General features: G+C 40.2%; 1 protein-coding gene across 1 annotated transcript; it reads left to right on the top strand.

Annotated features, from left to right (window-relative positions):
• Window positions 1-12,509: 12,509 nt before the first annotated feature.
• LOC124157064 lies at window positions 12,510-13,433 on the top strand. The gene has a single exon (XM_046531536.1). It carries the CDS (start codon window positions 12,510-12,512, stop codon window positions 13,431-13,433), a length of 924 nt encoding a protein of 307 aa, XP_046387492.1.
• Window positions 13,434-14,890: the final 1,457 nt, after the last annotated feature.

The raw sequence follows: 14,890 nt of genomic DNA on the forward strand, positions 1-14,890 counted from the left end.
ATAAATTGTAGAGGCAGAGTGGTAGGGGCCTTTCAGGCAGAGAGAACTTGAGTACTGTTGGGCGTGTATATTATTTCTAGAGCGGGTAGAGTAATTGTGGAAAGAGGCATTAGCAGGAAATTTGTCCCGGTTGGGGTGTATGAAGCAAGCACATGTCAAGATATATAAAGAAGGGAGTGTGAGGATTTTGGCATTGGAAAAAAGAGGTTTACCTGGGGTACGTATAGAGACTTGAAACATTGCCTTGATGGCTTGCTTTTGTGCAGAAAAGGCTTTACTTGAGGCAGCTGAATTTCCCCAGAACAAAATGCCATAAGATAAGTGGGTGTGTATTTTGGCGAAATACAGCTTTTTCAAAGTATCTAGAGACACAACTGGTGCTAACATCCTGATCATGAAGGTGCCTACAGATACTTTGCTGATTGTTGCTTGAATATGATGTGACCAATCTAGGGTCTCGGAAATGATAAGTCCAAGGAACTTAGGCTGCTATTCTGGATGGAATAGCATTATGCTATTCTTCATTATTGCAACCGATGTTGCTATAATATAGCGTATTGCAACGCCTATGCTATTTGGTATTACGAACGGTTGCAATTCGTGTTTTTACTACACCGGAAGACGTAATTCTCAGAATAGCATAGGCCCGTAGCAATTCACTATTCTGAACGGCGAATTGCAACCGGTAGGCTTGCTATAATATTACGCGGTCTTCGATGCCGAGCACGGTCTTAGAATATGAGAAGGTCTGGACACTCTCCGTTCAGGCATGGTCATTTAATGAAGCCGTTTCCCGTTGAGGCCGGTAGGGGCGCCACCTATCCTGAAGGGCAAGTTTCCTACGTATCTGTATACGATACTTCAGTAATTATGAACTAATTTATGGCAAAAATGAATATAAACACATCGACAATGGTTACTAGTTAACAAGTTCATATGCACTTAACATCTTATAGCGAAAAATACCAAGAAATCGTTCTCATACGTGAGTATTAATCAAATGGAAGGCGTTGGATTTCAGCTTCGTCTGCTTCCATACCTTTGTAAAATCAGTTACAGCCATAACGAAAGATTGTCAGCAGTTAAAACCTTATGTAGTGAGGAAAGGAATATTTAAGGAAATAATTATTTATAGCTATCTTGTGGTAAACGTTAATATAAGTTGTCATAGAAGCTACGTACGCACCATTGCCTCCGAGCCCATCGGCATGTTTCCACGGCCTTATAAGAATATAGATGTTATTCCTTGCTTTCAAACACTATTAACAAATATAATATCAGAAACGCAAACGGCTTCTTACCAAGGCCGAAGTGAAATACTTCTTATGAAGTGACGTGTGTTAATGTTTTTAATCTCCTGAGTCTCGATCAAGTGATAATAATAATGGCAGGGCACAGCAAACCTAAAAAATGATTCTATCCTAGGGACGTTTTGCGGGTATAGAATAGGCATATTTAATCGTTGAACGGGGTGAATAATTTCCGGAAGTACCATTATTACCGTTAAAGGCTATTTTATAACGATGCTTGCCTATACTCACCAAAGGAATAATTTGAGATTTAAGGAAGTAAAATACCATATGAAAGATAAGAACGAAAGAGCTTTTGCAAATAATTTCCGAATAAACTTCCACGAAAACAGTGCAATGGATATAATCCGAGGGATTCGCGGATGTCTGATCACTTTCAGGTGCTGGAAAATCTGAAATATTATCCCTCGCCCAAAAATAAGATGAGTAGTACGACAGCAGGGGTGCCGACTTACAAAAAATATTGGGGGGGGCCCAAACCGAGGACCTTGCCCCGGTAAATTTTATAAGTTGTGAAATTTAAGTTTTTTTAAGCATTTTAGAAGAGCCATATGATCAACATTAGAACCCTGATCACTCGAATCTCGATATCTGGATACTCCGGGGAAAATTGACTAGCCTGACACATTTTTTCCTCACGTCTGTTACGAATTTTTGGGGGGGCTCGGGCCCCCTCAGGCCCCATGGAGTTGGCGCCACTGTACGACAGAAACCACAGGCTAATACTGCTAATACGCGGTAAATGTACTTTTAATGAGAGTTGCACGCACCATCGATAACGGCTGCATTAAAAGAAATCATCGAAAGAGGTATTAAGAATGAAAACGATTCACATTTTTCCAACTTATATAATGTACACACACATCAAATCTACATTTCCAGAATGATTACACAATGCTATTGAAACTGAGATTATTTATACAATCAATGCAAGGTAATGTCATGAAAAATTAATTTTAAGTACTCACAATTTAACATTTCTATTAATTCTTTCTATTACTAATTTCTATTTCTAATTACCAATCATTCTAAGAGATTCAATTTAGTAGGAGAGAATGATGAATAATTGATGAAAGCCGTCGCACATCTTGCATTTTCTCAGTGTTACTTCATTCCTGCACTGTGAATGACATTGGCCACTGGAACAGCAGAACCTGTAATTTAAAATATGTATAAATTTTGGAGCTTTAGCACACCAAAAAAAGGAATCGTACAGCTATTTCATCGCTTCTCAGGGTCCTTGGGGACTCTTAAAAGCGAAATCCCCGAAGTCTTGTGGCCATAACCAGTGGTGCAACGCGGTACCACACACGTCCACGGCATTTTCCTTTTTTCAGTAAATCCGCGATATATATCCACGAAATATTAATGTAGAACAATAAGGAAATAATGCAGAAGACTAACATTCGAAAATAAATGAAAACTAAATCTTAATCAATTACAAAAATGACTATTTCCACTCACCTGTAGTATGCGCTCAACAATACGGAAATTAACTTACCCGCTAATTCTTGCCCTCCAGAATACGTGGCGCCGCCCCGGCAAACGTGCGGCAGGTTGAGGAAACGACTTCAATAAAAGACCATGGGTTCCCAATGGAGTGGGATAGGAAGTGTCATGGGGCTGGGTTAAAGTAACATAATCAAGCATTGAAAAATGGAATAATAGCCAAAAATAAAATGTTATCTGCTTTATTTTAATTAAATAATAGTAGCATAAGTGATGAATATTTAACTAGTTAAGTGAATTGGTTAGAAATTAACATTCGAGCTTAATATATGAAGCTCAAGCTTGCTTCATCGACAGTACGAAAACAATAACAATTAATGCAAAGAATTACTACGATTAGCCCAAATTTTCCGTGTTTTATTCATATTTACAACTCATAATTTTATTTCATCACTTGACTTGCTACTAAAAATATCCTCAATGTAGGCTATCAGGTCGATTCTTGAAAATTTTCAAGCTTGTGTGAACACACTAACTCGCCAAATATAATAACAGTTATAGCTTTCAATGAAAACCATATATTACCATAATAATACCATATACTTTGATCAGCCGTTCATTTCCTCAATTGGACAGTATATACAAAAACATGCAACGAGTCGAAATTATTTTCCCCACTATACGCTACCTTCTACAATTAAAACTTAAAATTTACAAACTTATAACACGGGCAGTCGACTTGAATAACTTGCTTGAAAACAAAGGATTTCTCCGAACACCAATAAAGTTTCCGAACAAATATGATTCGCCACAAACGTTTAATGGAATATCCATGTATACATCATTAATGCAATATATATCATGTGGAATTCAATACAAATTGTTTCCTCCATAGGCAAGTAAGTTATTCACACAATTAAGTTTCAGTATATCGGCACAGTTCAGGGTCTATCAAAAATTTCAGTGAGCATATTAAAATCAGCTGATACGAAAACAATAATAAGTGACACAACAGCACTTTCCACACGATTCACTTTTTCACAGTTGTTCCATCCATCCTCAAATTCACCATCACATCCCTCTGCTTTTTCCAAATCTGCAGCTGAAATATTGATACTATTCCATCATATTACATGAAAGCACAGCGGTGACGTTGCCACCTACTTCATTTCCTAAACAGAGAATGAATACTGAAATTAGGGAGTCATATAATGTAAAGCTAGTATTAGAAACGAAAGCTTCTAGTTCATACAGTAAAGCTATATCGTCACGATCAAAGCAACAAAAGTTGGTACATATTTATTTTGACATGCAACGAACAGACAGACTTCGAAGCCTAAGAAAATTACGAAGAAAATCAAACATATTTTGGTTTCAATGATTATTTCGCACAACATATATCTCACGATAAAGGACCGATCGGATATAGGTAAATGATTCAATATTTATGCCCGATAAATCATCATTATAACAGTAAAATTATGACCTAACCCACCTGTCTGAAGCCATTGTGATATTATCAAAACAACAACAATCAGCTGATTTCCTAAACGAGATTTTCAAAGTGTATTATATAAATCCACGGTTTGATATAATTTTTAAATGCAAATGAAGCAATTATTTGTAATTGCAAGTCAATATTCCATAAAATACAGAAAAATATATAAAATATCTTCTCCCTCATTGGTTGCGCAAACTGTTCAGAAAGTTTTTCATACGGGAAGGGGCGGAGCTTCCAAATAGCTCGCGCAAGAAATAGCATGCTGCTATTCCGAACAAAATTATTACTACGCTTCATTCATAATACGGGGTCGTTGCAATAATGACCCGCAGAATAGCATATGCTATTTTTTGCAACGCTTATCCAGAATAGCAGCCTTAGAGGTACTTATGCTGTTTCCGTGTGGATTTTTATTATTACTTGGGAAGAGATCTACCTTATTGGATCTCTTATGCAGAAATTGAAGGAAGACTGTTTTTTCTTCATTGAGCATGAGGTTATTTTTGCTGCACCATTGTTGCATTTCGTTGACAGTAATATTCCTGAGATGGATTAGGTTTTGGGGACTGTCGGCTGTGATGATAGCAGATGTATCGTCTGCATAGAGAATTAATTTGCCATGGGATAGGTGGTTTGGAAGGTCATTGATGAACAATAGGAATAGGAGCGGTCCCAGGAGAGACCCTTGGGGTACCCCACAGGAGAGTTTCATTGCACTGGATTTAACAGTAGAGTGACTGATGGAATAGCAGACAACTTGCATCCTTTCACTCAGATAGGACATGATCCATTTACCCACACAGCACATCGTTGCCAGAGGACGTCCGCTGCGCGTCCGTCGCGTCCTCTCAGTGTCCGCGGATTTTCAAGACAGCCAGAGGACATCCGCCGGCTGTCCTGGCCATCCGTCCGTACACTGTCCTATCTCGGATGTCCAGCGGACGTCCAGCTAATGTCCCATTACGCAGGGTTTGGGAGTTTTGGTTTCCTCTTAAAACACTCACCTCCTCAAGGAGGAACTCCGAGAGAAAGTCTCGTGATCCTCCTCCGAGTAGGGAGTATAGGAGAAGGGAGAAAGAAAAAAAACTCTCTCGTTTCTGAACCCAGAATACTTCCTCCCGATCGAGGAAGAGGAAATTTTTCGTGGAGGAAGAGATATTTTGAGGATTATTTTAGGTAACCAAATGTAATCCTCTTGTTGGAGTGTGGACTCGGAGGAAATTATAAACTATTTAACGAAAAAAAAATTGACATTTTTACCGCTTCTATAGTTTAAGAACAACAAGTGTACGCTATTTTTAAGTTTTATATTGTTTATAACAATTAATTAAGTTTAAACAAAGTTAGCAACAATTTAAGTAACATTTACGAGCGTTAAAAATTTCTACATGCCTCACGGGTTAAACAACAACAATTGAACGAACTTATGACTCTCTACATTATTTATAACAATTTTTAAAGTTTAAATAAATTTAGCAACAATTTTAGAAACTTTCAAAAAATTAAAAATTCCCGCATGTTGTACGGTTGAGAAGCGTTGGATGAACAATAAACCCGTACTTTTCATGATTATAAAAATTACTTAAATTTAAACAAATTTAGCAACTTTTACAAAAATTAACAACAGGAATAATGGAATTTATCGATTTTTACTGAAATTTTATATTATGTACCAATGTCCTGCGGACGTCGCGTAGCCGTCTCGGGGACATTCCATTCCTACAGGTTAAATGAACTCTTTCAACTTATTGATTAATTAATATTTACTCTCTAGGGATTAAAAAATCTCAGAGGCGATTGATTGGAAAGTATTTTAATGAAACATAACGCTTTAAATTCATTTTAATTTTTAATGGTAAGAATTCTCCTAAAATTATCACGGCATCGATGGCCTCATTCCCAGATTAGAAATTGTAATTGTCCAATTTAAGGATAGGCAAGTAGAAGAAGTAGTAGAAGATAGAAGGTAAGTACTGCCGTACCTTTACTTTATATCGAAATTCTAGTTTTTTTGGTGGCGAACGAATTTTGAATCTACCGCTACTCCGCGATTCAGGAAGGTGTTCTACCATGGTTCTCCACATTCCTCCGTTCCTCCTTTGCAACAGAGGAACCGGAACGGAACACCGGAGACAGCATGGTGGTTTGGCGGTTACAAAGATGCTGCTGCAAGTAAGTTTGATGTGACTTCTAAATAATTTTTTCTTGGCGTTCACTGGCGGCAGTATAGTGTTTCCGCATGCTCCTTATATTTCTTATAACTCAGCCTGTAACATCTCGAGGAAAAATATGGCTCTGCTTGGAACATCATTACCGTCTTGGTAAAACCGTTACTTGGCAACTAAAGGTAGCGTCTTTTTCCGTTGTTCATGGTGAAATGTTCGCTTTTGTTCCTTGTTTACATGATATAATTTAAAGTGGAAGTTCTTGTACTATAGTCTCTGTACGCGAGAACGTATAGGAAATAATGTAAGTGCTTGCGCATAAAATAGAACCTGTTGTTTTGATAGCGTAGGCTACGGCTGAATTTGTTGGAAGTCCCAACGGTCCGTTTGGTTCCGTTCCTAAATCAAATCAAGTAGGGTTCTTGGCAATAAATATAACTAGGAATTGTACTTAAGTGTAACCGGGGGATTTTGCAACACGCATGTATGATTAATAGGTTTCACGTAAATTATTAATTCTTTGAAATCGGACTACACCGTGTGATTTCTTTCGATATGTATAGTTACGCACGCATCGAAAAAGAACAATAATGTTATGATAGGATAACCACCAATGTTTAGCCTTTTTACAAAAAGTTTTTATACTCTTTATCTGTTTGATGGAACTAGGTTAATAATTAAAAATTTTAGGTCCTAAATAAATAAATGATCTATTATGTCAGTAAAGATAAGGCTTAGGGACTGAAAAATTACAATGCCGACGTAACTTTTATAGCGTTTATTATATTTTTTCTGCCAAACTTTGCTAACCTAATAAAATATAAACTAATTTAACTACAAACTAAGTAACTGTGCTATTAGTCATCCATGCATTTAATTTAGTGGAAACTATAGGACGACTGTAAGAAACTCGGGATGAATCTAAACAAGGTCTAATTGTAAGTGATATATTGTGTAAACAAACCTTAAGGCTATGTTTCATGGTTCATTTATTTGCTCAAACTGCTGCATGAAATCTTATACCCAGAAAATAGAACTTGTGCATCTTTTCGTACAGCCATCGGTACACATTTTGGTGTAGAGTATCGTGAACCTGATATATTTACCTGGAGGCATTTACTGACTATAGCTTTCATGTAGTGGAGTTGAATAAAAATAGTTCATCTGTATTTTTATTTATTTCCTATCTCTATTTATAAGTTTGTATGTCTCTCTTCTTATAATTGTCTGTATACTTATTTGTCTTCATTCTTTACAGATGTTGCATTTAACCAGGACGATACAGCCACCAATTCTAGTGTGGAAGTTACAGTGAAGAGTTGGCTGGAACATGCTAAAGCGAGGCATGTGAGAGAGGTGTAAGTATTCGTTTGATTATTATATAGGTTTGAGCAAGGAGGAATAATTTTGGTCTGGATACTTTTTTGACAAGTTGCTCCTGTAAAGGGAGCTCATATAAAGTAAATTTAAATAATTATTAAACATCTTGTAATACAAGGTTCACCCTTCCATGCTAAAGGTAGAGAAAATAGTATTGTTATGTATTATTTTCAGATGCAGATTCCACTACCAAGTAATTCAAACATTTGAAAACAATTTTTGTTCAGCATATGGGAGGTATAATTACCAAAAACGTGGTTGAAAAGGATCTCATGCTCTATAAAAGTTCGATGTATAGCACCTGTAGAACTTAAGAATGGGATAACTTATTCAACAGGGATGGTAGTTGCACAGTACTACAGAAGCTACTATTTTCTAGTAGCTCTAGCTAACTAAGATGTTTTGAAGTAGGTGTTTTTGTAGGAGCTATAGAAATTTCAGTAGCTCACAGCAGGCCTTAGCTGCTATTCCCCTGTTATGTCTCTGTCGAAATGTGAATATTGCCAGTGAGCTAGGTTGTCACTTTTGCCTTGATACCAGACTACATTAGAAGATCTATTTTAATTATTAAGATTGGAAGAATTCGGAGATCTAAATCATGGAATGGCCTTAACTACAGCAAGTTTTTGCTAGTTTTTCAAAGTTTCTATTTTTTTAAGTTGCATCTCGGCCAATGCAGCTAAGTGGTTTGTGTGCCAAATCAGTGTGGCTGTTTTCACACTAATCCCAAGAGATCTAGTTCACTTAAACTTCCTCCTTTAAATTTTCTAGTTTCCTTTACTCCTATATCATATTCAGCTCTTCTGCATTAGTCTTCCTTAGCTCCAGCGTATGTAACACTTTTCTTCACCTCCACAATTCACTCTAGTGTAGTCATAATCTTCAAGGGGAGACCAATTGTTCAGAAATATTATCCTCCATTTGAATGCTTTTTCCAATATCTTTTTCGAGACCTCTACTAAGCTGTCTGGCAAGGATGGATCAAAGAATTTTTTTCTAGATGGTGCACCAGGGTCTAACAGGCAACAGTCTTCTCATATTTGGGATTAAAATCTAGTTCAACAATTGTTCTATGAAAAATGTTCTTAATCATAATATATACATTACTAACACATTAATAATTTTACTCAAAATCTTTTCTTATTTAAGAACAAGAAAAAGTCAAAGAAAAGTTTGTAAAATGTATTCAGCCTGTAATGGACAGGTTTCCTAATTTTGAAACCTTAAGAATGTTAAACATGTGACTAATAAGACTGTAGCGTCCTGTCTTATGTAATCTGCTTGTTACGTACAAGATACAATTTCTTGCTACAATGAAATGTTTATATACTTCATTATTACAGGAGCAGTGCAGGAGAGCAAGACAGCCCCTGAAAAGGATGTGGAGGTTGCCATCCAAAGCTGGCTAAGGCACGCCAAGGAGAGGTTACAGGGGAAGAAGAAAGTTAAATAAATCGTATGTAGTTTCTGGCATTGTACTGTTTTAAGAAGCCAAATAAATATTGTGCATGAAATTGATGCCTTATTTATTTAAATTCTTGTCTGGACCTATTATTTATTAGTATCGAACAAAATGCAATCCTAACCTAAACGTGTCCTGAAGGTGTCCAGAGCGGACAATTTCAGGTCGTCCATAGGCCACCTTTTTTACTGACATGCGGACTTGCAGCGGACATCATTTTGTATGAATTCGGCTGTCCGTAGGATGTCCATAGGCCACTTGGCGGACAATCACCGGATGTCCGAAAGGTGTCCGTGTGCTGTGTGGGTAAGGGGCAAACCAATGATGCCGAAAGCACAGAGCTTATTTTTTAGAATGTTGTGGTCAATGAGATCGAAAGCCTTACTTAGGTCAAAGAACATCCCAAGGGTTAGTAGCTTGTCGTTTAGGCCTAGTAGTATTTCGTTTATGAGTTCAAAGGAGGCATGTTGTAGTGGATTTACCAGTCCAAAAACCATGTTGGTTGTCATGGAGTAGCTTCATTGAAGACAAATATTCATACATACGTATGAAGAACAATTTTTCCATTAGTTTAGAAAAAACAAAGGATGGATATAGGTCTGTAGTTATCTGCATTTTCGCGAGAACTTTTTTTGTGAACAGGTATCACTCGGGAAGATTTAAGATTTGTAGGGAAGCACCCAGAGGAGAAAGATGAGTTTATGATATCAGCCAAGGGTAGTGCAATGGTGTGTGCAACAGCTTTCAACACTGGCATAGGGATGTCATCCAGGCCAGTAGAAAATTTATTACCAAAAGAGTTGATAGTTTTTATAATTTCTGCCTTAGTTGTGGGAAAAAGGAACATAGCTTGATGGAAGTGCTTTTGTGGGGGATTCGGTGTGTTTGCCTTTTTGAGGAGTTTTGTGGCAACATTACAGAAGTGAGCGTTAAACAAGTCAGCAATCGCTTCAGGCTCCGAGACACTGATGCCTCCAAAGTTCATAGAGGGAGGATTTTTGATTTCGACATTTGACGCAGTGGTAAGATGTTTAATGACATTCCATGTCGATTTAATAATACTGTTTGAGTTATTAATAGTTTGTTCAATTTTATATTTCCTGCTGTTGTTTATGAGGGTTCGGAATTCCTTATGGGCTGCTTGGTATGTTTTCCTGAGATTAGGATCAGTGAATTTACTCTTAAGATGAAGTTCCCGGATATTTTTAGATAGAGCAACAATTTCAGGTGAGATAATCTTAAAGTTTCTATTTGCCATACCCAGTTTAACTTTTTTGTGGGGAAAGGAGGCATTGAAATACATGATAAAAACATTGAAAAAAGCACTAAATTTGTCATCACAGTTTGCAGCCGAGATAACGTCCTCCCAAGATTCCTGCTCCAGTGAGGTAGCAAAATCCATCATGGAGTTCTTACAGAAAATTCTCTTAGCAACAAGACGATTGGGAGGCTTGGGGATAAGAGTGTCATTATCTACATGCACACAGAGGCCAAAGTGGTCAGACAGGCCAGTATTGATAGTTTCTAATTTTAGCTTAGAGGCTGGGATGTTCGTGATAAAATAATCAAGGAGGGACTGGCAATTTGCAGTAACTCTAGTGGGTTCTGAATTTACAACCTGCAGCCCAAAGGAGGAAAGCAAATTCATGAGGTCACTCTTCATAGTGGAATCTTTTAGAAAATCAACATTTAAATCACCGAATATTATTATACCATTCAGTCTTCTGGCCATTAGAGACACAAGAACATCATTTAAAATATTTAAAAAAAATGCTACAATTGCCTCCAGGAGGCTGATAAATGGATAAAATTGCAAGCGTTTGGTTTCTCACTTTAAGTATAGCACCAGAGCACTCACAAATTGATTCCACTGAACAGTCCAAGTTCAGACAGATCATATTTATCTTTGGTTGACAATACAATGCAACACCACCACATTTGTGCTGTTGTCTACAGTAAGAGGAGATTAGGTTTAGGCCTTAAATGAAGATATTTCATCCTGGCGTAACCAGTGTTCAGCTAGTGCCAAAACATCAATCCCTAGCTCACTCATCAGTAATTCTAGTTCAAGGTATTTATTCCTAATACACTGAATGTTGACGAAGAAAAACTTCACAGTTCCATATATCTCCCTACATTCACTGTAACCTTTGTGACGACACTTGTTTAGGTCAGAAACTCCTAGTCAGGACCCAGACGGCACAGAATCCTCCGTATCTAATTCGTATGCAGATAGTATCCATTGACTACCGCTCCGTCGCTTTTCGTCAATGGATACTATCTGCATACGAATTAGATACGGAGGGTTCTGTGCTGTCTGGGGAGCTGACTGGTGTAGCAGTCAAGTCCTCAGAGGAGTCAGTTTGATTGCTATTGATGCCATTAAGGGGTAGAGATTCGACACTCGTGGCACTTAATTCTGATTTGGAGATAACCGGGGGCACAACTGGCTGTTGGCTCACTAGTGACTTTTTGGGGGGAAAGTACTTGCCTATAGAGACATTGTCCGGCCATGTTTTACTCTTGAGGAGTACATTCAAAAGTTTCATGGGGGCGGTAACCACAAAAGAGTTATATATTCGGCCGCAGTTTAGAGTGGAGCACTCGAAATCGCTGATACCTGGTTACAAATTAGTTAATTATGCCTCAAAATGATACCATGAAAGAGAGGGCTAAGTCATCATCCAGATTAGCATTCATGAAATGGTGCAGTTATCATAATTTTATGGCCTTGTTACAATATTAGCACGAACAAAAAAAAGAGTTTATGAATAGATTCACAAACGAAATTAGAACAGGCTCTATAAGCCTTGACCAAGAATTTATTACTTCCTTCACATTTTATTGTGGCTATGATTGATTTTGATCGAACATTTTCGCACTCACTCGGTTACATGCATCATATTCGATCCAAGTATTTTGTGGCACCATTCAACCGGCGCTCGGCTGTTTTCTCGATCCTCGCCCGAAGCTTCCAGAGGACGGGGGAAACTTCGAGATCGTCCGTCCAGAATGTTCGGGCGAGGGTCATATAAATACGCCGATGCCAGGCAGCCCGGAGCAGTTGCCGCGAAGCCATTGACTCAGCAGTTTCCTTTGTATAGTGCCTCAGTAATAAATTACTTTGTTACCCGGCGCCAGAGTTTAATTCGAAGTACCTTCTCCCACACTGGTGACCCCGACGTGATCGGCTCATCGTAATTTTTTGAAGGTACTTTTTCACGTCAATCACCGCACACGCAATGGAGGAGCTTCAACGGCAGCTTACTCTACTCAAGCAAGAAAACGAAGAGCTGCGGCAGAAAACTCAACTTGCGACTCACGCCAACGCAGGAGAGCTCGAAGAACACCAGACTACGCGCACGCTAGGCGTTCACCGCGTGACACCGAAGCTTCCACCCTTCTGGCCTGACAATCCTATCGTCTGGTTTGCCCAAGTGGAAGCTCAATTCGCTCTGTCGGGCATCACTCAAGACGCTACTCAATACGGGTATGTAGCATCTCATCTTGACGCCAGATGGGCAGCGGAGGTTCAAGACATTCTTACTAATCCTCCCAGTGAAGGTCGGTATCTTCGCCTGAAAGAAGAACTTATCCGGCGTCTCTCGCTGTCAGAAGAAAAGCGGGTTAGGCAACTTCTCATCGAGGAAGAGCTAGGAGAGCGAACTCCTTCACAATTCCTACGTCATCTTCGAAATTTGGCAGGTACTACCCAAGTCCAGGATAATCTACTTCGTACACTATGGCTACAGCGTCTTCCAGCAGCCGTCCAAGCAATTCTCCAAGTCCAACTGAACCTACCGCTGGACGAAGTCGCCAAGCTCGCGGACCGTATCATAGAGGTCTCTTCTCCGAGCGCCCCCGCCGGCATCTGCGCCGCTACTAGCACGCCGACCAACGATCCAATTGCATCGCTAACCAAACAGTTGCAGAACTTATCACAGCAATTTGCTGCTCTTCAACTAAGCTCCCGCTGCAATCATCGGAGATCTCGGTCCCGCGGCCGCTACTATACAGCCGACCACTCAAGATCCCCTGCACCTCGTTCCAGTTCAAGCTCCTCAGCAGTCCGAGTCTGTTGGTACCACCAAAAATTTGGGAAGAAGGCTCGACGTTGCACGACGCCCTGCTCTTACGAGGCGGAAAACACCAACGGCAGCTGCTAGTGGCGGAAACCGGCTGCCAACTCACAGGAAGCCGCCTACTATTGTTACAGACCAGGTCAGTAAGCATCGTTTCCTCGTCGACACGGGCTCTGATCTTTGCTGTTTCCCGCGGCGACTCGTAAAAGGTCGCTTACCTCCTACAGGATTAGACCTCAGTGCCGCCAATCAGACGATCATCCGGACCTATGGTTACTTACCACTGCAATTGAATCTTGGCCTCCGCCGCGATTTCTCCTGGCGTTTTATCATTGCTGACGTAACCATGCCTATAATCGGAGCAGATTTCCTTGCCCACTACCAGCTGCTACCTGACTGCCGCTTCAAACGCCTGATAGACGGCAAAACTGGGTTTTCTGTATCCGGTGTTCCTGCATCTTCGGACCCGCTCAGCGTAAAGGTTTTGCAATCATCGTCACCATATCAGAATCTTATCGCGGATTTTCCAGGATTATCTCGACCCCCCGGTATCCCGCGGGAGACTCGCCACAAGACAGTCCATTACATTAGGACTACAGCTGGACCACCAGTGTCATGCAGCCCGCGCCGCTTGGCTCGAGAGCGTCTTGCCATCGCAAAAGCTGAGTTCGAAGCAATGATCCGGAACGGAACAGCTCGTCGATCAGAGAGCCCGTGGGCATCACCATTACACCTTGTCCCAAAGAAGAATGATGGTTGGCGCCCATGTGGCGATTACCGTGCCCTGAACGCTCGCACCATTCCGGACCGATATCCAATAAGGCATATGCAAGACTTCGCAGCCAACCTCCACGGAAGTAAAATATTTTCCGTCCTCGATCTCGTGAAAGCCTACACCCCAATTTCCGTTCATCCTGCTGACGTGCCCAAAACAGCCATCACCCCGTTTGGTCTCTACGAATTTCCATTTATGACTTATGGACTTCGTAACGCCGGCCAGACGTTTCAGCGCTTTATAGACAAAGTGCTCCAGGGCTTTGATTTCTGTTTTCCATATGTGGACGACATCCTCATCTTTAGTTCTACCCCATGTGAGCACGAAAAGCATCTTAAGGCAGTCTTCCATCGATTGGAGCAGTACGGAATCGTTGTGAATTTCGCAAAAAGCGTGCTCGGCTCACAATCAGTGACCTTTCTGAGTCACCAAATCACAACGGACGGTATTCGAGCCCTACCTGAGAAAGTTGCAACCTTATTGGAATATCCAAAACCCACGAATGCACGCGCTCTACGACGATTTTTAGGAGTGATGAATTTCTACCGCCAATACCTGCCGCATGCCTCCGAGTATCAGGCCGCACTTCACACGGCCCTTTCCGGACTTCGCGGTTCGCAGAGCATCGAATGGACACCGCCTATGGAAAAAGCTTTTTCTGATTGCAAGACTGCCATCTCCAGGACGGCAATGCTGGCGCATCCCATTCCTGAAGCAACCCTCGGCTTATTTACGGACGCCTCCCAAACCGCCGTAGGCGCCTGCT

Source organism: Ischnura elegans, chromosome 4 (assembly GCF_921293095.1).
Source record: "Ischnura elegans chromosome 4, ioIscEleg1.1, whole genome shotgun sequence".
Classification (NCBI taxonomy): Eukaryota; Metazoa; Arthropoda; class Insecta; order Odonata; family Coenagrionidae; genus Ischnura; species Ischnura elegans.

Coding starts and splice junctions, on each gene's coding strand:
- LOC124157064 (XM_046531536.1), top strand. CDS start 12,510: ATGGAGGAGCTTCAACGGCAGCTTACTCTACTCAAGCAAGAAAACGAA.